This window comes from Perca fluviatilis, chromosome 9 (assembly GCF_010015445.1).
Source record: "Perca fluviatilis chromosome 9, GENO_Pfluv_1.0, whole genome shotgun sequence".
Lineage (NCBI taxonomy): Eukaryota > Metazoa > Chordata > Actinopteri > Perciformes > Percidae > Perca > Perca fluviatilis.
Window position 1 is genome coordinate 34,694,597 of NC_053120.1, and position 27,952 is coordinate 34,722,548.

The 27,952-nt window shown below is 39.5% G+C and overlaps 1 protein-coding gene across 1 annotated transcript; it reads right to left on the bottom strand.

The window, feature by feature from the left end:
• Positions 1-1,184: 1,184 nt before the first annotated feature.
• On the bottom strand, positions 1,185-26,826 carry rad54l (RAD54 like). Its single transcript, XM_039812478.1, has 18 exons — positions 26,386-26,826; positions 25,736-25,816; positions 23,634-23,744; positions 23,455-23,515; positions 23,225-23,360; positions 21,966-22,035; positions 20,655-20,943; positions 19,968-20,092; positions 19,742-19,892; positions 18,971-19,097; positions 13,954-14,028; positions 12,831-12,961; positions 10,844-10,954; positions 8,908-9,031; positions 8,744-8,822; positions 8,113-8,292; positions 7,145-7,308; positions 1,185-1,519 (listed from the first exon to the last, which is right to left on the bottom strand). The coding sequence occupies exons 1-18, from the start codon at positions 26,386-26,388 to the stop codon at positions 1,318-1,320; spliced, it is 2,220 nt and encodes a 739-aa protein (XP_039668412.1). The 5' UTR covers positions 26,389-26,826; the 3' UTR covers positions 1,185-1,317.
• Positions 26,827-27,952: the final 1,126 nt, after the last annotated feature.

Here is a 27,952-nt window from a genome sequence, read left to right on the forward strand (position 1 = left end):
AACAGTATTAAATGTTTTTCACGGTCTTTCGCTGTACGTTTTGTTGGTCAATGTGAGATGTTCGAGTCACACACACGTCTCGTCTTCATATCAGAAACAAGGAAATTAATTTGACCCGTTCTCACTCCCACTTGGTCAGTGGGTTCACGTGGGACTGCTGGGATTGTCGCGAGTAATGAAAATGTGATATGGGCCCCCCGGCTGTCAATCAATCATCTTCCAGTGATGCGGCCCCTGATTGGTCCGGGCCCGTAAGCACCGCTTACCCTGTTTACCGATAGTTACGCGTCTGTATGGGTGAAACTCGCTGACACTTCCTGGTCTCAGAAATAATGGAGCAACATCAAATTTGTAACATCTTGGGTTTTCTGGTTTTGCCTTGGTGTTTCTAATATTTTAGAAGAAGACGAACAATAAGCAGCTGACAAGACAGCGAGTAAGGAGAAGGTTATGGATTTTGAAGTTATCCCTTAAGTCATATATAAATTGAAATTGCAAGCTAGTAAATATGCATTGCTTTTTGGTTCAGTTCCTATGTTAGGGTCAGGTTGCCTTCTGAACCGAACTGTAGTGCACTTGGGAGCGAAACGAGACCCCCGTTTCCATGCGGACCATAGTTCGGTTGTTTGGTCTGCACCAGAGTTCGAATGAGCTGTCACACACACCCCCCCCCCCCAAATAAACCGGACTATTCCACGAAACGCTCCAGTGTTCAATCAAACATTATTAGCAAATATAAATCAGCCTATTTGTGAAAAAAAAACATTGATGATAGGCTTACTGGCTTATAGGTAGTCACTAAGGTAGGCATCCACAGACTGTGCCACACGTTTAACAATAAAACATGATTTGTAAAATCATGCCAACAATTATTATTGGTTCTAACATGCCCACTTGTAACATACTAGTACCGTTTCCGTTGAAAATGTGTCTGTTTGGAACGGGCTGATTGCCTTGCCTGTAGTACAGCTGCTTGAAGCTTTCTCCAAAACCAAATTGTACCCCAAAACATTTTATTCCCTCTACCCCAACACAACACAGTGAGCTGGGCGCATTTGCAACTGCACCACAGTTCCACGTATACATTAAGACGACTCGTCACAACTGGCAAATCCATTACTAGTGTCAACACGTTTTGCCCCAGTTATTTATGTGCAGAAGTTACTGCATTCATGATGGATGGATTACAAATCATTCTGCTTTATTTTTTCGGTTTTAATAAAAAAATATCCAACAGAAAAAAACTGAATAACAAATAAATATCAGGATTTACAGTACATGTGGTAGCATAATAGAAAGTCTGTTGAGTTCCTCCTGCTATATGACACCCTTCTGATCCTCGTGAGAGCGCTGGTGGAAGACGAAGGAGACAGCAGCGTCCCAGGAGGCTTTCAACACTTGGTCCCTCAGGCCCTTCTTGTCGAAGCAGTGGTTCCACTGGGAAAGGTCACTGGTACAGTCAGAGTCCTCTGCAGGAGGCCGAACCTCCCGGCCATTCACACAGCGGCGGCAGCGAAATCTAACAATGCCACAAGAGGAAGGAAGAGAGCTAATTTTATACTTACATACATTATGATCACACATTATTATGTTTGATACAATGAAAACCACTGGGGTCAGATATATAAAGCATGATCACAGGGCTGGGTAACGAATTAAATACTTTTTAGGCACCAAACAAATTGCAGGGCTTAAAGTGAAAAAAGATCCTGAAACTTTTTTTTAACCATATTTTAAATTAAAAGTCAATGTAGATTTACATATCGTAATAAAAAGAAAGAAAACAAAACTTTCTACATGTGGTGTTACGGTTCATCAAAAAAGTGAATTAGTACATTCATGATTTTGTCCATGTTGACATCAGTTGCTTCATGTACATTTATTAAAAACTTTGCATTGTTTAGCTTTTCATATAGCTAGACGTCTAAACTCTGGGACAAGGGCGTTATGTTTAAATACCTGCCATGCTAATTCCAAACAGACAGCTTTGTCAAGGCAGTTTGGGCTTCAGATAGCTTTTAGACAGTGGCCATCGTTAATGACTAATTGTGTTGCGCTATGAACGTGCACACCCGTATTGTTTGTATCACAAACACGGTCGGTCAGTGAAGGCAAAGTCGCAGCGGTAGTGGTAGCCGTCGTTGCCGGTAACGTACTCGTATGACGGAGTACACGGACCAAAGCTTTGTGACTAGCAAACACTTTCTTACCGCTGCTGCCGTACAGTGTCTTCCTTGAACAAGCGCTGCAGAAGCAAGCACCCGGCTCCCTCAATTTGAGGCACCAAGTGCTAAACGGCTTCCCGTCTCCACCCTTTTCCTCTTGTCCTCTATTCATGCCCAGCGCCATTTGCTTTTAACTCCTTTCTCAACTAGAGCTGTATCTACATGCTCCAAGTTTGATAAACTTTGCCTCCATTTTTTTTGCCGCGTTACCACGGAGACCACACCGCACTCTCGCTTTTCGGCAAAGACCCGCCCTACTTTGCATCTGATTGGCTAGAACTTGTTTCATTGGTAGGTGGAAGCTCGATGATTGGTTAAACCCAGCGCATCAAAAACAAATCCCATGTGGACTTTTTTTTATTTACTTATTTTTCTTAAATAGTGATACTCCAGAAATCCGGCACCAGGCCCGAGTACTTTAAGCCCTGCGTTAGTTAGAGCTGCGCTCCTCTCATAGGATTGGTGGGTGAAATTGAAAATATTAAACCGCATGCAAGTTCCCAAATAGTTTTTTTCCTTGCCAGATATACCTATAGAAACGTAAAGCCAGCGCGCTACAGCTGTAACGTTAGTACTGCCATGAAAGCAGCAAACAAACAAACAAACAGGATCAATGGAGATAGATTCTACCCGACCTAAAAAACCAGAGACGTTACAAACCCTGGGTAAATATTGGAGATGTATTTGAAAGCTGGAGACAGCTTAGAGCCTAAAAGGACGCCGAGTTGACTAATTTCCTCCTGAACAGGTAAGCATTAGCTTCAGGCTAATTTATCACGGTTACATGCAGGCATTTTATGTCATTTCAACATTTGTGTACTCACATTGAATTATATAGCTAGAGTACCCGAGTTGGTTACTCGCAAAAACAATTGAGACACAGCCAGTAAAGTGATCCCGACTGGTCCTGGCTAACGCCGCCATGCTAACCCTGCTAACGTTACCGGAGGACCAGGCAAGCCGGCCACGGCTGTTTACAACATGTAGCCTGTTCAGTGGCCGTAGCCTTAGCCGGGCTGAAAATCGGGAAGAGAGGACCGTGAGTTTGCACTGTGTTTAGCGATTGTTGCCGTAATTCTAAGCCAATAAAGTGTGTTCAGTTGGTTGGAGAGGACGGCAAGGTAGTGCTATTTTTAGCGGTTCTCACCGTAATTCTAAGCCGAAGAAGTGTGTCTGTCCTTCGGGTGGAGAGGACGGCGAGGTTATTGTGTTTTTAGCGGTTCATACCGTGATTCAAAGCTGAAAAAGTGTATCTGTAAGTTGGGTACAGAGCTCTGCATGAGCAAGCTCTTTTATGACCAGCATCTAACATTAGCTACTCCGCTGTGCTGTGAAGTAATGTCTGGCTATGTGAGACAAGCGTCTAGCATCATTGTTGTGGATGCTGCGGTCTCAGCCTGGCAACCTCCGTGAACTTCAAGTCTGGGGAGGAGGGGGCGGGGAGACGACTCTCCAGTATTTAGAATTTTGTACTGCAGTAACTATTTCAAACACTAGCTGTCAGTATTACATATTGCACCTTTAAGTATCGAGTATCTAAAAATGCCTCGTCATTCAAAACCCAATTTCAATACCTAAGGAGTAAAACTTGTCCGAGTCAGTGAGCCAATAAGCACGCAGCATGCTTCTATCAAGATCTAATAATGTCTGTGATTGGCTGTCTAACGTTACACATTTAGGGACAAGCAGTTACACAGACGGCTCACGTAGTAGGAGCTGAAAAAAAATAAAAAGATTTGTGCAGTAATTAGGGTTGTTGAAATGAATCATTGCATCGCAACGCAGACCTGGACGATTCTTCACACTAGCACCCAGTTCCACAATGATTAAGATTTACAAAACAGAACCACGAATATGCACGACTTGATAAATCAGAAGGAAAAAAAAAGAAGCATATTCATATTTCTGTCTTTGTGCGTACACACAGTTTTAGCTGTGAATTAATGTGAAAATGAGCATAATAGGTCTCCTTTAAACCTAGAACTGCATATAATAACACATAAATAAGTGTTTATATTTTTTATTATGTTATGCTTGACTGTGGTACTTAGATTTGATTTGCTTTAGAACAACCCTTTCGCTTATCTTTCCCAGCCATCCCACTACCTTCACATGCACATAATATTCCGGGTTTTTCCCATATTCCGAAAAAGACAATATTCCTACTGAGCTGTTTTCATGGCTAATGAAAGTGAATATTCCTCTAATATTTCTGTTTACATGCAGCTGTGCACAATAGGATTTGTCAAAGTGTTCCAGCCTCTCTCTTTCAGTCCTTCAACCAGCTTCTTAAAAAGGTCGCTGTTGCAATGTTTGTGCATATCCAAAAACCTGTTGAATATCCAAGTCTTTCATAAGGTTTAAAAGTAGCGTTAGGTGTGTTTTTCCTCCTTTTCTTTTGGCCATGAATCTCTACTGCAGCCTTGCAAAATGTTGGCTGGTTGGTTTATGTACAACAACCATAGCAACGCACAGAGCTGACCATAAGCCGTAAACGGTCACAAAATGCGGGAAAAACTCAGTTTGAGATGCGTATTCTGAATGCGCTGTAAACATGTCCAAAGAATGCCTCTAAAACCCGAATAATACCAGCATATCCCACGTGTCTTAATCGGAACATACTAAATTCGGAAAAAAAGGCTTTTTTCGGAATATCCAAAAGGAATATGGCGTGTACATGATCTGTAGGGCTGCTTGATATAAGGAAAATATGTATAATGTTGTTGAATATCGTGATAACAATATTACTTGCGATAAATATTAACGTGTACTCAGTTCTGCATTTCTGCTGCTTTCAGTGTTCTGCTTAAATACAACAAATTCCTTGTTGAATATAAAAAAAAATGAAAGGAAATCATTTTCAACATTCTTGTATGTGTTCCGTTCAAATTGAACATTGAATAGAATATAAAAAGGCGCCACTAAAAAAGTGACAGTTACATTTTAAAGTGCACATTTCTACTAGGGATGCACCGAATATTCGCCCACCGAAAGTTTTCGGCCCAAAATGGCCCAAAAGGGCATTTTGTTGTCCGATATGTTCAGTGAAATCCTGCAAGAAAGTGCCTCAAAAAATAATAATAATAATAATAATAATAATAATAATAATAATAATAGGTAAGCTATTCTGTTCTTAGGCTACTATATACTCTATGTGACTATCAGATTGTAGCCATATTTCTGCTAGATATTTTTTTAATTAAACTATAATATTAATTTATACAATTGCAATGCCTTGATTTTAGTAAAGTTAGTACACAGTCATAGCCATAAATGCAATGGTACTAAAAATTGGCATAATTTCTTTCGGTGTTTCGGTTTTCGGTCTTGGTTTCCTCTTTTCCGGTTTTCGGCCAAGAATTTTCATTTCGGTGCATCCCTAATTTCTACGGATACTTTCTTTCAACTAACACAAAAAAATCTTGAGTGTCTTTCGCAACATGTCGCAGCCTTTCGCAATGTGTTTATTGCGCCAGTTGATATGCCGATGACGATAGAAAAACGATATACTGTGCATCCCTAATGACCTGTATCAAATTTGGAATATTGTTATATTCCGAATAGGGCTATCAATCGATTAAAAAAAATTAACTAATTAATCGCACAATTTGCTGTAGTTAATCGCGATTAATCGCATTTTTAAATTGAGACTGAAGCTTGTAGTAATGGATATTTAAATAATGCTAAATCACTTAACTTTACAAATATGAAGAGAAAACAAACAAGGAAAGGTTCTGCTAAGTTCAGAATGTTTAATATCTTTCAGAACAACAGCAGCAACAATTTGGCTTTTTTAGTCCTGCTGAAGGCTGCTGAAACGGCTAGAAACTGTCCGACTTGGGAGCAGATTTTTGTCACCACCCCCAATATTAGCCAAATACCTAATATACCATATTCTGAATAATATATATATATATATATATATATATATATATATATATATATATATATAATATATATATATATAAATAATATAAATTACAATCTAGGCAGTACTTAATATCATAAATATTATAATATACATAGTGTTTAATCTGAATGACTAAGCAAAGCACATATATCTAAACACAGAAATGCACATCAATATCAATATTACACATTAAACCAGTAACCCAAAACCACAAAAGGTGTACGTTGGCCTAAAGGGAAAACATTGAGTGTAGTTTTAGATAGCGACGCTGTGCACAGCAATCCATTACCAATGTAAAGCGATTGACTACATTTCCCTTCCAGCACCGCAACCAGGAAGTAGCTTGTGTGACAGTGAGACGCACCAATTTCAAACATTTACTGGAATATAGTCACGGATACTATCGAGTCGACAGCGTTAAACATCAGACTGCAAATAAGGTTTTATCAGCGTGACCAACGTAACAGTTATCAAGCAAACAAATCGCGCGACGCATATCGGCAGCACAGCACGGGCGCATGTAGCGAAACAGCAGCTTACCGGTGGCGCATCTCTCCTGACGAGACAACATGTCGGAACTAGTACTCGGTCCCGTTATAGCCCGTGCTCATTCATTTCTGGATTCTAACACATCATCTTTTTTCTCTTTTGGGATCTTACTGGTCCATGTTTCAACTCTTGACTGGCCCGTAGGCCTACTTCAATCAGGTAAATCACTCCTAGAGTAGCGCCGCCTGCTCTTATGGAGACGTATTACGTTTCTCAGCCGCCACATGAAGTAAACAAACACAGCTGCATTAATTTCGTTAATTTTTTTTAACGAGTTAAATATAAAAAAATTTACGCAAAAATTAACGCGTTAATTTTGACAGCCCTAATTCCGAATAATAGCGGAATATTAGTGTGCATGTAAACATTGGCACTGATGCCTGACTATCTTTATAGAGGCAATTCAATTCTCAGCAGAGTGAGCAGCATGCACAATTTGTGAGAGTGATTTGTTCTTTACTTGTCATGTGTGTCGCTGGTGGTCTCCTCGTTGAGAGTGAAGAGCTCTCGGAGTTCGCCCAGAGAGAAGTGGCGCTCCACGTCCTGCTCCTCGTCCACCACGCAGCTGCTCAGGGCCTTCTTGTGGGCCTGCCTCTGAAGGATCTTCTCCTCGATCGTCCCCGTCTGTCAGCACACAAACACACCCGTCAAATATGGAAACTATGCCAAAAACACAGCCTTTAACAGCCCCCTGATGCGCTGACACATCTATTACGAGGTCTTGAACGTTGCGGAATAAATAAAAATCAGTAGAGGACACACCAAATTGTTGGAAATGTGAGACAGAGGACAACCAATTACTTCACGTCCTATGGTCCTGTGATAAGGTCCAGGAATTTTGGACTGGGATACATGATAACCTACTGTATGTCGGATTGGAGGGACCCAGGTTCCATTCAGCCAAAGATTATTTGTTCTGGGAGATGGGTCAATAATAATAATAATAATTAATTAATACTTTATTGATCCCCCGGGGGGAAATTAAATTTTTTTTTCACTCTGTTGTTGGAACACTCTACGAAGAGGCCTGAAATACACACACTTGCTTAGGACCTAGATTAGGCCAGATTAGATGTATATACTAGAAAATGGGGGAAGTACCTGAACTTTCTGGGGGGCTCCTAAGAAGCTTTGTGCTGGGGAGAGAAGTGTATGATGGGCTTATGCTGTTGTCATTTATAAATGTTTATTGTCTATTTCGTTACTATTTTGTTGGATGGTCTTGAATATTGTACTGACTGCGTCATCTTTTCCTGATTTTTGTCTGGGGGGGTAGTGATAAAAAAAAAGAAAATCAGTAGAGGAAAAGTAATTTATATACAGTATGTGAAAATATTACTGTGTATGACTTGAAAGCCTAAACAGACATTAAGCAGTGAGGATGTGTTTTAGGTTATGTCTGCATCTTGCGAGTTGTGTTGAACTGACCGAGAGCAGCCTGTAGATGTAGCAGGTCTTCTTCTGGCCGTCCCTCCACACCCGCGCCATCGCCTGCTCGTCATTGGCTGGATTCCAGTCGGGATCAAACATCACCAAGCGATTAGCACCAATCAGATTCAGGCCGCATCCACCAGCCTTGCTGCTCAGCATGAAGATGAACTCTGGATTCTGAGAACACAGATGGATTCAGATGGTGTTCAAGTGTTTTTCAAAGCTCACGCCAGTGTTCAAGTGTTCAGTCTCAAGACCACCTTTTGAAGGTCTCGGTCTTAGATAAAGAGGACTAGAGGATTTTATTTCAAGACCGGTCAAGACCACAACTGCAGGGATATCACTAAATTGTGTTAACATCATAGCCGTGTTTGGATGTAAAACTTCCTGCTTCAAATGCAACCAATAACTGAACTCATTTCTAATTTGAAATGTGTTCCTGTTAACCCCCTCTTAACACGCACTCCCAAGAAAGTGAATGCGGGAGAAAGGAGCAGGTCTGGCTTCCTGGCACTGGTCTGGTCTTGGTCTTGACTCGGTCTCAAACCCTTCAAAGTCTTGGTCTTGACTTGGTCTCGGTTTAGGTGGTCTCGACTGGCTCACGGTGTGATTTAAGTTTCCCACTCACCGATGGGTTGTTGAATCGCTCTACAATCTTGGCCCTTTTCTTGATGGACATTGTGCCGTCCAGTCGAACGTAGAGGTATCTGTAAAAGACCAAGATGAGGGTTGTTGCTCAGTTTAACTGACAAAGCATATGATACAGACACAATTAATTTTTTCAAAAAGCACCTTCTAGATCTGCACAGCTTTTCAAAGAGGTCCAGCGTTTGAGTGTAGTTGGAGACAAGCACCACCTTGTCACTAGTTGTAGTCCTTGTCATTGCCAGAATGTAGTCAAGAACCAGCATTTTCCCTGGAACAAAGGAAATAATTTAATTACCCATGCAAAAAAATGGAGCACTTTATTCAGGTCACTTTAGAGAGATGCACCACAATTATCAAACCTACGGTAACAGATTATTTCACACAACACTAACAGTGTAATAACGGTTATTCCTTTCAACCAAGTACAGTAAGTTGTCCCATTTACACATACAGCAGACATATAGCAACATGAGCATTCTTTTGGAGTTGTGTTTGAATACACCTGACAATATTCACTCTCCCTTTAGCTCGTTTTTTAATCGTTTTTTAATTTCGGTGCCTTATCTAAATAAGGCACCGAAATCCGCATTGCTATTCGGTCCGGTAGATTATGGCTGTTAAGGCACTCTGTCTCGGACCCTCTCCTCCCCCCCCAAATAAAAACGCTTCAGATCTACATGAGTCACTTGGATGACATTTTCCCATTCAAAACGGCGATTTTCGCCGAAAAGAGACTAGTTTGCAGGTATGTAACCAGCTAATCTCCTAACAGCTGCTTGTTGCTGGACAGATAGTGAACAGTGGGTTTGTCAGAGCTTTTTCTCTGTTAACATCTGCCTGCTGTTGCTGGAAACAAGACCGATAAGAACACACCCCAGATATAGAACCATTCTTTAAAAAATTGTTTTGAAAGAAAAAAAAAAAAAAAAAGGTTTGCCAATCAGCTTCCCCACCCCCAAATGACTACACAATAACTGATGATAACCTCCACAAAAATGAATGTAATGATGATACAAGCAGTAACAGTTTTCCAAGCCATTAATGAGGTGGCCACACATCTGGTTCCCAGTTATTCTACCCTTCTTAGACCGAGTCAATCCAAACTTTCGTTGTTGTAAAAAGCGAGTCAGCAGGAGCCATCATGCTGTATATCTTTAAAGGGCAACTACCGTTTTTTTAAACCTGGACCCTATTTTTCTATGTTTTTGTGTCTAAGTGACTGATAGGAAAAACAATCTTTCACATTGGTCCAGTATTAAGAGAGATCGCTGCAGTCGGCAGCGGAGAAAAAAGCTACGATGCAAGTTAAAAGGGCAATTGCACAGCTTGTATTTACATTCACTCAAGTGCTTGTTTTGCCACTGACAGGCTCAGATTAATATTCTAAGAGTCTGACAACATTATGGAAAGGATTTCTAAGGAGGTGGACCATTCTGTTAAAGAGTAAGATCCTTTTTTCAAACCTAAAAACATCCGCGATATTACGTTCGCTAAAGCCACCAGACATGTAAATAAACAGTAATTTTAGCATCGTAAAATAAACTTCATTCAAAGTCGACGGAAACAAACTAAAACTACGAAAAGCCATTTTGGGTCGACTTTCCACTTTTCCAACCATTACGACTCTAGTTTTGGTTGAAATAAACACATAGTTTACTGATTTATCATGTGAAAATTTGTTTGCTCTACACACGCTAAAAGTATTGTTTTTTTTAGCGACCTCAGAGCTGTTTCTGGTTCAACAGAAAGGTCTTAAAGAGGTTTTAAAAAGGCCTATGTCTGTAGGGATCCTTTCCATAATGTTGTCAGACACTTAGAATAATAATCTGAGCCTGTCAGCGGCAAAAACAGCACTTTTAGTGGACCAAATTGACGATGCACATTTGTCCCATAGAGTTACATTGCACCCTGGCTGCCGGTTACAGCGTTCACGCTTAATGCTGGACCAATTTCAAAGATTGTTGTTCCCATCAGTCACTTACACACAAAAACGTAGGAAAATACGTTCCAGGTTAAAAAATACAGTAGTTACCCTTTAACAACATCTGAGGTGTGATGAGCTGTGTTACATGTTTCTTACCAGAGAGCTGAGGTTCAACAGCTTTAGTGCAGTAGCCAGGTGGAAACAGATCCAGCGCCCCCTCAAAGCCCTCCGCACTCTCCACACACTTCTCATAGATGAGCGCCGGGTCTAGGACACAAAACATTAGTGGTGTAAATCACACGTTATATCACGATACAATATTATATTGATTCTTAGGACATTGATACAACGACCCCATGATACATAACACCATTTAACACAATCACTTACATTTATATACATTTACAAGAAACAACCAAAATATGATTTGACAATTTCATTGAGCTCTTCCAGACATTTAAATTGAAAACAAACTACTCTTTTAATAAAAAAGAAATAATATAAAGTGTGAATTTCAAAATAAAGGCGCATCTTAAATGACTATGTATGGATATTTTCACTTTGTATCGATAATATTGGATCATTTAGGATTGAATCAATATATTGATTCAAATTCAATGTATTGTTACACCCTTACAGAACAGTGGTTACTATTTCTTCCAGGCAGCAGATGATTCTAAATAAAATCATATGAATACTATATGGCTAATGCCATAAAAGCAGCGGTGGAAGAAGTATTCAGATCCTTTACTAAAAGTGCCCATATTATGAAAAAAATCACTTTTTCTGGGATTTGGGGTGTTCTTTTGTGTCTCTGGTGCTTCCACACACATATAAACTTTGAAAAAAATCCATCCATGCTGTTTTGAGTGAGATACAGTTTCTGAATGTGTCCTGCCTTCAGTCTCCTAGTGAGCTGTTCAAAATCGGCTTGGACTGTGATGTCACAGTCCGAAATGAGCTGGCTAACCACAACCGTTAGCTCGTTAGCATGCTAACAGTTAGCATTAGCATGCTAACGCTGATGCTAACACTAGCATGCTACGTCGTTCTCAATAGCAAAGCACTGCTACAACACACACAAGTTCACCATAATCTACAAAAGAACTACTTACATGTGCGCCCTCATTTAGAAGTCTCCCAGCTAATCCTGCCTTGTTACTGACCAAAGTTGGAGAAACAGGCTTTCTTTTACTGTCTCTAGAGTTAGCTAGCTGACATGATCTACATCTGAACTACTGAGCATGTGCGAGTGCAATCAAAGCTAGTACAGAAGAAGAAGATGAAAAGAGGTCTCACTCTGTAGCTAAAACAGAAACCAGGTGAAAAGAGGATCTGCAGCAGTGAGAGAGAGCTGTGCAGTACAACAAAAATATGGTGTTTTTTGAAAATTAAACCATGTAAACCTATTCTGGTACAACCTTAAAATACAGTTATGAACCTGAAAATGAGCATAATATGGGCGCTTTAAGTAAAAGTACATATACCACACTGTAAAAATACTCTGTTACAAGTAAAAGTCCTGCAATGAAAATGTTACCTAAGTAAAAGTAAGTATTAGGGAAATGTACTTCAAATATAAAAGTACTCAATACAGAAAAATCTTCCCATTTTAGAAACTGGAAATGATCCAAACAGTTGTGTGTTTAATGGTCTAATCATTTCAGCTGGACTTGTAGGCCTGTTTATTGTAGGGTAGTTTAATTTATTTTATAAAAAAACCCATCAGATTTTATAAACTACATGATTGTTTGCCTAACCTAATGTGTAAAGTAACTAGTAACTAAAGCTGTCAGGTTAATGTAGTGGAGTAAAAAGTACAATATTTCTCTCTGAAATGCACCAGAGTAGAAGTAGAAAGTGGCATGAAAAGAAAAGACTCAAGTAAAGTACCTCAACATTTGGACTTAAGTACAGTACTTGAGTAAATGTACTTAGTTACATTCCAACATGCATAAAAGACATCCATAGTTAGACATCCACAGCCTTGGTTTCCCCTGTCTTTCCTTTTACATTTGGCTATTTGGTAGTTGAATAAACTTTGCAACTGCTTCAAAAAGTGAGAAGACTTTCTGTGTGATCCCAATAATGTTCACACATGCAACATTTTACAGAGTGAGTTAGATTTTGCTCAAGCACTTACGATTGCACAGTTTCTTAAGGGATGTGATGGAAGACAGGGAGGAGACACTTATTTTGCCCTCTTGTAATGTCTCGATGGGTTTTGCCTGCCTCAAGAAGAGCTTATAGAGCTCTGACTGCAGAGGAGTCAGCCTACAGGGAAACAAGTCATTACGTCAAATGAAACTGTTCAATATCATATAAAAAAAAGATTACATTCTATCACAAAGTGTTACGTTGACAGTAGAGTTGTATATCTTGATGCTAAATATGTTTTGAGAACTGGCTGAGTAGGGCAGAACGATTTGGGGAAAAATCTCAATTTTTATATATTGCAATTACGATTCAATAAAAATTTTCAATATTCACCGTCTAACAGATAAAACATGTCATGGAGCATTATAACATGAGACAGCATCAAAACCTATATTATATATACATCTATATTCTTATGCAAGGATGAGAACATAGATATGAATTGCCAGCAATAAGTGTCTTTCTTTTAATAAGCATGGGACATTGAACAGTCAAACACTGAACACTTACCACAAAAGCTAAAGTTATGATAAAAAAACAATTCCAATAAGCAGCATCTACATGTTGCAACTTCTATCATCATGTTAAATAAAGTCATACAAAGTAAATGAAAAATCCACTGAAAATAGGACATTTCTGTGATATGTAACATTATTCTAGCATGTAGTGTATGAGAAAACAGTAAATATAATAATAAAAAGAGGAATAAAAAATGTTAAACCAAATTTTAAACACCAAAAATTCAACTAAATAGCTAAACTAAAATTTTGCACATTCAATTAATCGCGGTCTTCACGATTAGCTAATCGCATTCTTTCAAATCTCGATTTCGATTTGAAAACGATTCGTCGTTCAGCCCTAGTCTGTAGCCATATTTCCTTATACAAATGAAGCTCAAGTTAAATTTAAAATATGTGTCTTGAGACAGCGTTATTATACTAATGTATGAGAATAATGTAATGAGAAATGTGGCTTAAGTTGGTAAATAAACAAAAGGGTTTCTGGGTTGAAAAATAGGTTTCTACTCAAAGTAAAGGATTAAAAAGTATCTATTTCGCGTCAATCTCTCCTCAACCTTCCTTCAACAGAAACCAAATGAATCAACCTACCTGCAACACACAACCTGCTCGATTTTCACAGGAAGGTACTTAGACAAGATATCAGATGTTCTCCGTATCAGGCACCTGTTGATGCAGAGCATGGACAGTGTTACAGAGGGCTGTTTCACCTAAAAACACAACCAGTGTTGTCTGAAGTTCAAGTATATCAAAAAACAAACATGATGCAAAACACAAAATATGAGATTTGTTTAGAGAATTTAGGTTTTATTTCATTCAATAAATGACTCGAATTGTGTGCAGCGTTTTTTATGATCTTTGTTCCCTCTGTTCATAAATGTTTTATGTAATAGTGTAACAAATGTTATTTATATAACATTGACTTATAGGAAAAATACTATGTGCATTAGGGGTGGGGGGAAAAAATGGATACAGCATAGTATCGCGATATTTTACGTAGCAATACTGTATGGATACACGGACGCCAATTATAGATCTAGTATTATTATTATTATAATATATGTGTTGGTCAGTTTGTCTGCTTGGCAATAAAGCAATATAACTGAAGTGAGATGAACAAACACAGAAATTTATCTTTTTAGATAAAACAGATGTTGACAAAGTTTCCTTTTGGTGACATAATTTGAAATTGGGAAAAATTTGTTCCAAGCATGTGTGTATTTCTTGGACTGTGTGGTCTTCGTGTTCTATGTTGTTATGTTTTAGGCTATTCATTATGTCACTGCTTATGTAATACAGTTTATTCTGCTTTACGGTACCTAGGGACAATGTTGCTCCATTTAGCTTAATGTCCGTGGCCTCGGTCACGCGATTATGCGACCTCAGGAAGAATAGCACCTGCAATGCAGGAGCTAATGAGAATCCTAAATAAATAAATAAAAAATAAATGCGGGCTTAAGTCTGATTTATGTTTCTGCGGAGCTTTCGCCGTAGCCTACGTAAGTGGCCTGAAGTTTATCCTTGTGCGTTGGTGTGTGTGCGTGTGTGTCTGCGTGAGGAGTGCGTGGTAGAGCGAGTGAGAGAGTGTGTGAGGTTTATCCCTCGTGCATGCGCAGTCGTGAATATTTCTTTCATTCCTTGTGTCCTGCACGGGCCTCTCTTACGTCCGCAGTTACTGTATATTACAGCTGTGAGACTAGAGATCTGCTCCCAACATCAGCATTTTTCTTCAGACAATGTTAGTGAAGCAGGTGGCCTGGACCTTAGAGGGCTATGCCTACACTCATAGAATCTGGAGTTACAATACGTACAGTAACTATTGTTCTATTTCGTATAGGCTTTGCCATCTAAGAGCTGTTGCTATTGAGTTAAGGGCGAAATTGATGTAGTCAATGCCACCTGTGACACCAAAATCCACAAGCAGATAACATATACTAGCTCCTCTTCCTTCTCACACTGTACAGGTTTTTTTTTTATGTAATCAAAATTATATTGTTTGCTTAAAATCCACAAACAGATAGCATAGACTAGCTCCTCTTCCGTCTCAAACTGTACAGGTTTTTTTATGTAACAAAATTATATTGTTCGCTTAAAAACCTGATAGGCTATCTCTATGACTGGCCTGCTTAACGTTGTGAGGCCCTGCCGCATGGATTCTGAAGGTGCTCCATAATTAAGATTAAACTCATCATTAATTAACGCAAAGCACATTCCTCACGGGCACTCTGATGCAGGAGTATGGAGACATGGCATACCAGATCTAATAGCGCATCACATGCCATTAAGTGCGACTAAGACCGAGTGAATCATGGAGACACATTGCGCAATGAGAGCGGATGAAAAAAGGCACAAGATGCCCAAGACGCCGTTGCGCAGATGTCAGCCACTGTCCTTCCTCTGAGGAGGGCCGTGGGTGCTGATAACGCACTCGTGGAGTGTGCCCGGATGCCACTCCCTTTACACTAAAAGCATGGGTGATAAACTCACAATAGAATATCTCAAAAGAAAAACAAATTTTAACAAAATACAGAGTCAGTGACCATGAGCTGGAAATTGAAAGAGGTCGACATTTACCAAGAAAGGAACGTGTCTGTACACACTGCCACCAGGACATCCAAACAGAATTACATTTCTTATGTACATGTCCCAAATATGAAGACTTAAAGGAATACGCCACCGATAGGTGGGCCAACGCATTTTTTGTCTCAGTGCAAGTAATTAGGTTGTTTTTTGTCGGCTCACTTTTACTCACAACATGCTAACCGGCAACATAGGATTCCAGTCACTACGCTAAGCTAACTAGCGGTGGCGCTGCCGGTGTTGCACCGGACTAAAACAATGCATGCACAAAAAATGTGTTGGCCCACCTATCTACAGCTAGGGGAGACCGTGATAAGCCCTATTTCAACAAACGGTGCCATATCCCTTTAAGAACCAAATTTTTCCCAGACATTTGAAAAACATATACCAGGCTTCTATGGAGGATATATTTATTAATAATCCAAATTAAAAGTCCAAAGAGAAAACGAAGTGAGATCAAATTAAAAATATTAATATTTTACTACGCTGCTGCTGCTGCTACTACTACTACTACTACTACTACTACTACTACTACTACTACTACTACGGCCAGTGAAGCTCAGAGAACCCGCTGTCGGCTGGAAGTCTCTCAACCCTGCCACCAGCCACTGGGCCACGCCTCCTCATTTGAGGAGTGTCACTTCAAAATGAAAAGCCTCAATGTTAAATAGAAATAGCAATGGTGAATCTTAAAATGTCAAAAGGCAATTACCAAATGTAAAATTCAAAAGATAAAACTTCAAATTATTTATTATTATAGATTATTTTACTTTTAAATTATTACGTTTTTTTTCTATTTGAGATTTTAATTTAAGTATTTCTATTTAAGATTTTCCATTTCACATTTTGAGTTTCATATTTGATGTTTCTGTCATTCAATAAAAGATTTCAAAGATTTCAGTTTAAGCATTTATATTTAAGCTTTGCATTTTAAATTATCATTTTACATTTCAACTTTTGCTTTTTCAGTTTCCTTTTTTGAATTTAATTATGGCATGATTTTTCCTAATAAAATAATAATATTTTTTATTTGATCTCACTTCGTTTTCTCTTTGGACTTTCAGTTTGGATTATGAATAAATATATCCTCCATAGGCTTCACTACCTGCACTGAGGACAAAAAGCTTCCTTTTTTATTAGGGGAAGATAAAAACACAACATGGCTAGCAGCTGAAAAGGTCTTCTCCTGCCACAAAATAAGGCTAAATAAGTAGAGAATAGTATAGATTAACATTTTTATTATTCTTTTTCTAATATTATTGTTTCAATGTACCCTTTGAGGGACATGCACAGAATTTGTTTATTATATCATAATTATCCTGTTTACTTGTATTATTATATCAGATGTATTTATTTCTTGCTGTTGTTTATATGTATGTCTGTTCTTATGCTTTGGCAACACAGATGTATTGATTTTGTCATGCCAATAAAGCAAACTTGAAAATTGAAATTGAAAATCGAAAGAGTGATGTGATTAGCTTCAAAGCGAGTAGTGACTCTAGAGTCATAGTGACCGGCAATTTCCACTGGATGTGGAACGTCTGCGGAACGTCAACAGAGTCATTAGGTTTCCATTAAAGTCAATGTGTGCATTTCCACAGACTGCGGAACGTCTGCGTCCCGACTCCGTCCCAGTTCCGTCAGTCCGCAGCAGATACGCAGAGCTTCTATTTTTGCCGGACGCCAGAGAGCTCCGCAGCAATTAAGCACACGGCAGATAGTGTGGGACAGGAAGTCGAGCACAGAAACAAAATAAATATCCAGTTAATTTTCAAAATAAAATAACACCGTGCTCACGGCGGATCATATTTCCCTGCACTACACCTTGAAAACACAGCACAGAGCGGTTTCCCCTCTAGTCCTCTGGATGGAAACTAACTGTTGTTAGTTTTGTGGTTCTATTCTACCTGAATTCGCGAACTTGTGGGCCCTCGTGACTACGGCTGTCAGTCACGGCCGCAGCCGTTCCGCAACAAATCCGGACCCGGTGGGTATTGACGGACGGCGGAGCACGGAGCAGACACGCAGCGGAGTCGGTCCGCAGCTGTTACGCCTCCAGTGGAAATCCCCGGTGAGAGAAACAAAGTGTCTCCCCTGTTCTTTCTGACCACGGTGGGAAATCTGTAGCAGGAAAAGTTAACCCTCTCCTTGATTTCATGTTGTTTATGGAGAAGAAGAACCAGGAAATGAGTCGGGGGGAAATGCAACACTAGCAAGCCACGGCCAAGCGGACCAATCACAACTGTTGCGGTCTGTGTCGCCATGGCGTGTAGTTAAATTTTTCGAGAGGTCAGGCTACGGCGTAGGATCGGTATCTCTACGTACGTAGTCTCACTTTGCTAGACCTTCCTCCACAGTGCTGCGGGGGAGGGTCTGGCTAGTCCACACAGCAGTCCGGGATGGGAGAAAAACGTGCTCTGGTTTATTGGCATTTCTTTAAACCAATCACAATCATCATGGGTGGTGCTAAGCGCCGTAAGAAGGCCCGGTGCTAGTGGAAAGTAGCCTCAGGAAGGAACTTGTTTTGGTGGAGCATGTGCACGTTCAAAAGTAGTTTGAGTCGTTCAACAGAAAACTCAGATTGGACAGATAGTCTAGCTAGCTGTCTGGATTTACCCTGCAGAGATCTGAGGAGCAGTTAACCATAGTCCTCAAAAATCCACCGGAGTTTAGAACGGCAACACAAAGGAAGCGTTATGTAACGGAAATTTGGTCGAAAAAATGGACATACTGCGGAATTTCCAGTGACAACGGGCAATCGGAACCGGAAGTGGAAGGTCATGGATATAGACTACAACATAGATAGCCATGGCGTCGATTTAACACAGAAGCATAAATTGTCCTTTAGGTGTTTATTGCCCTAGCTGTTTTTTTTCTCTTTTTGTTTGATTTGGTGTATATAAAGTGTTAAAAACAATATGAAATAGGATAAAACATATAAGCCAGAAAAAGAAAGCAAAAATAGGAATGCCTTTCTTTTAGCAATTTGAATAAGATGAAACATCCTGCATATGTGCTTTGAGCTCACCTGTTGACAATGGTGATCAGCTCCTTGAGTTTCTCCTCTCCCGTCTGTCTGTCCTTATCACTGGCATCTGCATCTCGACCCTTGAGGATGGGTAGCTCAAATCGCTTTTTAAACTCCTGGGCTGTACCTGCGGTCGAGGTGGAAAAGACAAAGGTTGTTAGGACAAATCAGAATCAGAAAAAGGTTTTATTGCCACAAAAAGTACACTTATGTGGACTCTGCCTTGGTGAAAGGTGCATACATAAACAAACATATTGAAAATGAAACAACAATAAATACAGAAAATGAAATATATACAGTACATATGTTGCAAAAAGGCTGAATGGGTTGAGTGCAAATTGCAAAGAATATATAGCATATGCAATAGGCAGATGTAGAGTCCAGGATAAAGGTTGAGTCCAAGTGCAAGTGTAGTGACTAATAATAATAATAATAATAATAATAATAATAGTAAGTGTTTTCACTTGGTTGTTATAACACATTACGCGCACCGAGCAGTTGGGGGTTCGGTGCCTTGCTCAAGAGCACCAGTGGGACGTGAACTGGCACCAGCTACCAGTCCACCACCATACTTTGGTCCGTATGGGGACTTGAACCATCAACCTCTGGTTTCCAACCCAACTCCCTACACACTGAGCTATGAGGGTGGTGTCGTCTGCAAATTTTAGGAGCTTGATGGACTGGTGACGGTCAGTGCAGCTGAAAAACAGCTGAAATAACCCACATTTTGGTGTAGCTCTTTTGAGTGTGTTTTTCTGTGGAGCTACTTACCAAGGATCCCAGCATTAACAAAGTGCACCAAGCTGAAGTACTCCAGCAGGTCGTTCTGGATGGGAGTGCCCGATATCAGCACTCTCCTCTGGGCACTCATGGCATTTAGGGCCTGGTATGTCTGGTTGTCGGAGTTCTTCAGCCGATGACCCTACAGCAAACACAACTAATGTTACATCATCCTGTTAACTGACAACTCGGAATTATAATGGATGGGATGAAATACCTCATCACAGATGACAAGTCCGACTTTTCCCTTGTGCAGAACCCCAGCGTGCAGTCGAAAAGTCTCATAAGAAATGATCAGGATTGGGGTTGGAACTCTCAAACCATACTGAGAGATAAAGTTCACTAGAAATCACAGAAAACAAACCACTTAATAAGCAGACTACTAATAAACTCCCAATATTTTCATAAAGATACAGTATCTCACAAAAGTGAGTACACCCCTTACATTTTAGTAAATATTTCATTATATATTTTAATGGGACAACACTGAAGAAATTACACTTTGCTACAATGTAAAGTATTAAGTGTACAGCTTGTATAACAGTGTAAATGTGCAGTCCCCTCAGAATAACTCAACACACAGCCATTAATGTCTAAACCGCTGGCAACAAAAGCGAGTACACCCCTATGTTAAATTCCCATAGAGGCAGGTAGATTTTTATGTTTAAAGCCAGTTATTTCATGGATCCAGGATACTATGCATCCTGATAAAGTTCCCTTGGCCTTTGGAATTAAAATAGCCCCACATCATCACATACCCTTCACCATACCTAGAGATTGGCATGGTTTTATGTCAGTTAGCCTAATAGCTGGTTTGATTTGCATTGAGAGATGATTTTATGGAAAGCACACGATGCCAATCTATGGCAGGATATTCATGAGATAGAGGGGAAAGGTAAACTACCTAGTTGTCTATCGATCTCATCCTTTGAACCTCCGTCGATGGCCAGCGGGGAGACGCGTCCCCCCAGCCACTTTCCTACTTCGTTGTACCAGTTGCGAACCAGACTGGAAGGTGAAACCACAATGACCTTGTCTATCTCTGCCTTAGCGTCGGGGCTTTGGCGCAGCAGGGTCCACATGAGGGCGATACACTGCAGAGTCTTCCCCAGGCCCATCTCATCAGCCATGATGCAGCCGTACGATCCGGGGATGCGTCGTCCCGTCACACACTCCCACAGGAACTTCACCCCCTCAAGAAATGAAAGACATCCATTTTTAATGTAAAAAAAAAAAAAAGGTCTTTCTGGTCTACATATCCCTGCCAAAAATGTATCCCCCCACCTCAAAGTGATGAATGCTACTTCACCATTAGACCATATATTATATACCAAAAATAGAAGTATTTTAAACTAAGTAAAGCACATAGTGCCATAGAACGATAAAATCCGAGCAGCAGTTGCTGGTTGTATTTAGCCGCTACAGAGTTCCGGGACGCCGGCTACCAGCGGCAGTTGTTTAACCACCAATAGGTGACTGTGAGCCGGCTACAGGCACCGCCAGATGATGGTCCTTTCAGGGGCCGTGGTAGTGGAGTTTAGCCAGAAAAAGTGAGCGTCATGCAGAGAGGACAGTAGAAATTAGGCACTAAAACGACTAGTTAAGTTAAGGAAAACGATCGGATTTGGATTAAAACACTCCTGAGGAACGAACGAGCATTTCCTGGGTGAAAGTAGTTTGTTTTCGACGCAAAGTGAATGCCACACTCCGGCTTGAAAGCGCTGTGTTTTATGTTGAAATCACGTTGTGCTATTTCATTTTGAGATTATTTTCCATTTAATATCGAAGTGTTAGTGTTTTGGCATGGCTGGCCGAGTGGCTCTATACCCATGGTGGTATTGGAAGGGGGATTTAATTCTTGCATGTTTTGTTTTGTTGTGCATGTAAAAAAAAAAAAAAAAGCATCACCCCCCCTGTTTTTTTTCACACATCGCACCCCGGACATTTCGATTGCTTCTCGTGGTCCACCTCACATCTCACAGATGAAGACTGTGATAAGTGATTGAAAACTCTTACTTCAATACTTCAGTTTGTTTTGTCGATCTACTGGTTCCAAGGTCTACTTCTCAATCTATTTTTAAGTTTCTAATGAGAAGCAATGTAAGGCTGCTTCATTACTATAAGATTCTACATCTCTACTTTTTAACACTATTGTTGTGATAAATGCAACAGAAATAGATATACTATTAATAGAAAAAAAGGTTCTTGGGTTTACCTCTCTCTGATGGGGTCTGAGCACTTTTCCTAAAACTGGATCCACAACAACATGGACTGGTAGTTTTTCTCTAGAAAAGACAAAGAAGTCACACATTTATTTTTATTACAATCACTCCCATCAACGGCCAGTAAAGGCTATGAAGTGTTTTCTTAAAGCTGCACAAGGCAAAGTTTATGTCTATATATCTAAGCAGAATTAAAGGTTTAAGATGAATGCACTTACTAAATAACCATTAACACAACTTTCTCAAATTATACTGCAGTTTCTGTATAGTTACTTGTAGGACATCTCCAGTAGGGCTGCACAAGATATCATTTTCTAATTGCCATTGCAATATCAACTGGCGCAATAAAAACACTGCGAAAAGGCTGTGACATATCGTGAAAGACACTCCGAGAGAAAACTGCCCTTTCTAATGTGTCATTCTTTTATTAGCGGTGCATTATGTATCCAATTCAATGTTCAATTTGTTCAACACAAGAATGTTGGAGATTATTTACTTTAATATGTTTTAAATTCAACAGACAAGTTGTTATATTTTAGCAGAATACTGAAAGAACTGTGTACACTTTAATATCTTTTATACCAAGTAATATCATTACTTGCAGCCCTAATCTCCACGCAAGAAGGGACTCATAATACAAGCTGTCTCCTCATCCGCAGAAAGTGAGCTCTGAACTGTGTATGGCTGGACTTGAAAATACTGTTTTCCATGATTCACCTGCTCCTATTTGACGCACCTAACATCAGTGTTGTAGTACTCAAGATCAGTCTTGGTCTTAGGCCACTTTTTTTTTTCGTCTCGGAATCGACTGCATTTTTACTCATTGGTCTTATCGGTCTCAGGTAAAGAGGACTTATTTCAAGATCACAACTGCAGGGATATCACTAAATTGCCTGTGCATTGTCTGATTTATGTGTTAACGTCATTACTGTGTTTCGATGTAAAACTTCTAATTTCTAATTTAAAATGCGTTACTGTTAAGACCTTCTCCCCGCTCACTTAACATGCACTGCCAAGAAAGTGAATGCGGGAGACTGTCTGGCACTGGTCTGGTCTTGGTCTTGACTCAGTCTCAACACACTCTGGTCTTGGTGAAGACTTGGTCTCGGCTTAGGTGGTCTTGACTACAACGCTGTCTAACGTACAAACTTGTCTAGTGCAGCTTCAACAAAAAAAAAAAAGCCTTTTTACTGGAGATCAAGTAAAAGATTATTTAATAATAGAGGAAGGATGCCATGTGTTTTGAACCTACTTGTCAGCTTTGATCAGGTCGTGAGCACTCAGAGTTGGAGGCTCATAAAGAACCAAAGCATCTTCTGCGAAGGGATCATGAAGTGCTTTCCTTACTCCTGCTCGCTTTAGACCAAGTGCCCTGATTCCCAGTGCGCCTGTGGGTAATTCATTCAAGAGAGCAGTTTAAGTCATTCTTTAGCAATTGTACTAGACATGAAAGAGAAACCATAGTGACAAGAATATAGTTACCTGTGTAATTTGGAATAGGAATTTTGAATGGCTTGGAGAGGATGCTTCGTATAAATGCCTCCTGTAGAAAGGATTTTAAAACGAGTGAGCCTTGTCATGGCATCAAGTTGCAACCATTGCTGTATTCACACACAAAACGTATGCATAGATTCAATTTGGGAGTACTTAACAACTCTTACATGTTTGTCACCGTCCATACATGCAGGCCGGATGTTCAGCTGTGTCAGAGGCTTTCTGAAAGGAGAAATATGGCTTTCTCGCACCTCCTTGTCACCTTTTCTTCTTTTCTCCTGTGAAAAAGCATTACACACTTTGCAATGCCAACCGCACAAATGCTCACCGACAACTATAGTTATTCATTTTGGTTTATCACTCACTAAATAGTACCATTTTCCCTTATAGCTTAATATTAGAATCAGAATCAGAAAAGGCTTTATTGCCACAAAAAGTACACTTATGTGGAAGTTGCCTTGGTGAATGGTGCATACATAAACAAACAAACACATGGAAGAAAAAAAAAATGTTGTACTATTCTTTGGGTTGCCAAGGTTTCTTTAAGGGATGTCAGTTTGGGAATTTTGCACAATTGCAATATAAAAATTTGACATTTTATTGTGAACAGCAATAACCGCTTTTGTGCTTATGCACAGGACGGGGAAAGGCCATGAGTGACATCTATCTGCTGGTGACTTGCTTATCCATAAATGACACATACCACCACACGTTAGATCATTGAGTGCTTGAAGGGACAGTTCACCCCAAAACCCAAAATACACATTTTTACCTTTAGTGCTATTTATCAATCCAGATTAGAGATATCGGCCATGCTTTCTCTCCAATATGATGGAACTAGATGGCACTCAGCTTGTGGTGCTCAAAGCGCCAAATAAATACATTTGAAAAACTCAAAAACAATGTCTCTTTCTAGAAATCATGACCTGGTTACTCAAGAAAATCCACAGATCTGGCTGTCAGCAGTTACACATAGAAACTATTTTCTTAGACCAGAGATCTTCCACAGGGGAGTCCGGGACCCTTAGGGGGTCCTCAGAGTTACTGCAGGGGGCCCCCCAAGTGTTTAATCATTTAAAAAAAGTTCAAAAGTGAATATGTCTGACAACATAAATAAACATAAGTACAACATATAATTAGAAAAGAGAAATAAGCCTATTTGTGATTTGTTTTTAAATGTACACAACATTTATGACAGGCTTATCAACCTGTAGGTAAGGTAGCCATTCACAGATACAGTTAAGCTTAAAGGTGCCCTGCCACATGTATTTCATTACTTTGTGTCTGAAGTTCTACCATGGACTCTATAAAAAATTTTTTGTGGAAAACAATGCCTTGGTTACCTTGTTTCAAGCCATTCTAGCGTGGTATAGAAAGCCTGCAGTAAGACTCAGCTCGATTTGTGCCAGTTCTCATTAATATTCAACAAGCTAAGCTGCTTGACTCTGATTGGCTAACAGCTAGCCAATGAGAGCCTGGCTATCAGCATCCTTTACTGGGCGAGCTCAAGCGCTCAGGCAACACCACGTCAGACTGACCAGCTTTTGTAATTGGCCTGATTTCTCCGCTTATTTCTTTTCAGTGGCTAGAGCTGACAGAGGAGGTAGCAGTTCATTTTCACATTCACGAAATAACACAAACACATATGGACCTAACATATTTCAAAAAATTGAAATAAAAACGGTTTTGTGTGGCAGGGCACCTTTAAGGATTCGCTGTGCTACATGTATGTTTAACATTAAAACTTGTATAAATACTGTATATGAATGTCAGTAATTATTTAAATAGCTTTTTGCACCACAAAAAGGTATAAAGGCTTAAGGCCACCCTACACGTTATTGTAGGCCCAGTTTAATATGAGACTCCATTTCATACAATATTAGAGGGTCTCTTTCAGCTAAAGGGTCCTTGGCCTAAGAAGTGTTGAAGAACCTTGGTTTAAACTGATAACTACAGGTAAGAGAAAAATATCTATTTTTGATTTGGGGGTGAACTGTCCAGTTCTAAAAGTTACTCTCTAAAAAGAAACACTGCTAAGTGACTCAGATGACGCTGAATCGAAGAGTGGATGTGGAAAGACAAGTCAAGGAAGGTCATGAGCCAATAAACAAGAAAGATAACAGCCAAATGTTTTGACAGTTTGACAGAGTTTGGCGTGTGGGTCTCTCCATACAGAGGACGCAACAGTAGGGTTGTTTTGCAGTCAACTCTGAAGGTAAGAGCTTTGAATGAAGCTTTGAATGTATGATAGTCATGTTCATTCACTTACAGTTCTACATGTCCAGTCATCATCTTCACAGGAATCTCCTTGCTTCCGTTTAGCAACCTGACTGGGAGCAAGACTCCTTCTCTGGGATTATGATTTCATACAAAGAGAGTCAGCATTAAAATAGATAATGTTAATTCAAATTGGTAGTCAGTGGTGGAAGAAGTATTCAGATTCTTTACTTTAGTAAAAGTATTAATACCACACTGTAAAAAATACTCTACTACAAGTAAATGCCATGCATGTAAGTATGTTTAGGAAACGATCAAAACAGTTGTCAATCAACTAAATGTTAATGGTGTAGCTAGACATGTAGGCCTGTATATTGTTGGGTAGTTTAATTTATATTAAAACATCGTATTCTAATCACAAAGGTTTTTTGTGCATCATCTTAATTTGTAAAGTAACTAGTAACTAAAGCTGTCAGATTAATGTGGAGTAAAAAGTACAATATTTCCCTCTGAAAAATGTATCGGAGTAGAAGTAGAAAGTGACATGAAAATAAAAGACTCAAGGAAAGTAACGTTACAAGTACAGTAACGTTACTTGAGTATGTGTGTACTTGGTTACATTCCACCACTGTTGGTAGTCAGTTCCCGAATGCAGTCTGTAGCATAAAGGAAATCAATAACAATAACAAAAAGCTCGCTTACCATTTTCCTCGGCTGTTATGTTGAGACTCCTCAGCTGCCCGTGTTGCTAGCATTACACGCTAACTCCCCCCTAGTTACCATGGATGTATTAAGAGCTAGTTACCCAGAAAAAGCTAGCGTTAGCGGCTCTGTCTGTTTCATTTCCACAGTAAAGGCGCTCTCATGCCTGTGCTCCTGTTTTGCTCTTCCTTCGTCAAACCCTAACGTTAACTGCAGGCCCCTGACTTTACAGATAACAACTGTCAGCGAGTTAATATTGTCAACTAAGGAGATGTTAGTCCCATAGACAATTTATGAAAGCATTAGTTTGATCTAAAACTGCAGTCTCCCCTAGGTTTAGTCGGGTTTAGCTTGACTCCGGTTAGTATTAAACTTGGCGCTAAATGTTACAAAACACTACGGCAAGCCTGAAAGGTAAAACAGACAGCTGTTTGCTTCTTCTTCTTTTTTTATGTTATGGCGTGTTGCAACCACTACTTATAAGGTGCATACTGCCACCTATTGTACCGGAGTATTTAATACATTATTACTTTACATCATAAGGAAAATAAAGTAATACTTATATTAAAGCATTAATAATAATTAAAGACAATCAAATAAACAATAAAAAACTCACTAGGCTATATTCTATTCCTATCTTCTGTAAATATTCCACAAACGCTTTCTGTGTGTCCTGTACCCATATCTCTTGTTGTTCCCAGAATAAGGTCCCATTCCCTTTTCCTACCAGTCTTTTGAGCTTATCCTTTCTGTCCTATTTTCTATACCATAATACTATACTATATATTTTTTGTTGTTGAAAAAAGCATAGTTTCCCCCAATGCTAACACACTAATCAAAGCCCATGTAGAATAGTACAGTATTATTATATTATATTATATGGAATAAAAATAGTTAGTTTTTTTTTGTCCGGGATAGTTTATTGTGTGACAAACTCTTTCTACCAACAGGTGGCAGCTTCCCCTTCTTTACATCCAGGTTTAATGTGTTTTGGTGAGAAACATTGAATGTAGACATCACTGAAGGTTTACAACCAAACTCCACAGGGCCCCTTCAGGTTCAATGTTTTTATACTGCACAAGTATATAATAAGATTATAGTCCTCCTTCATATGTGCTGATTTGTTGGTTCCTGTTAAATACCAACCCAACCATTGTAGTACCGGGGGGAGTAGAGCTGCAAAGATGAATCGATTAGTTGTCAACTATTTAATTAATCGCCAACTACTTTGATAATGATGAATCGGTTTGAGTAATTGTTTTATGAAAAAAAGTAAAATTTCTAATTCTATTTTTCTAGTTTCTTCACTCCTCTGTGACCGTATCTTTGAGTAGTGGACTATAAGCTTTGTTGCTTGTCAGGCTGCCATTGCAAATAAGAACTTAATGACTTGCTGTAAAAAAAATAAAGGTGAAAAAAATAAACAAGACATTTGGGGACATCATAGGGCTTTGGGAAACACACATTTTTCACCATTTTCTGACATTTTATTTTGATTAATCGATACAGTATCGATTAATCAAAATAATCGACTATGAAAATAACCGTTAGTTGCAGCCCTACTGGG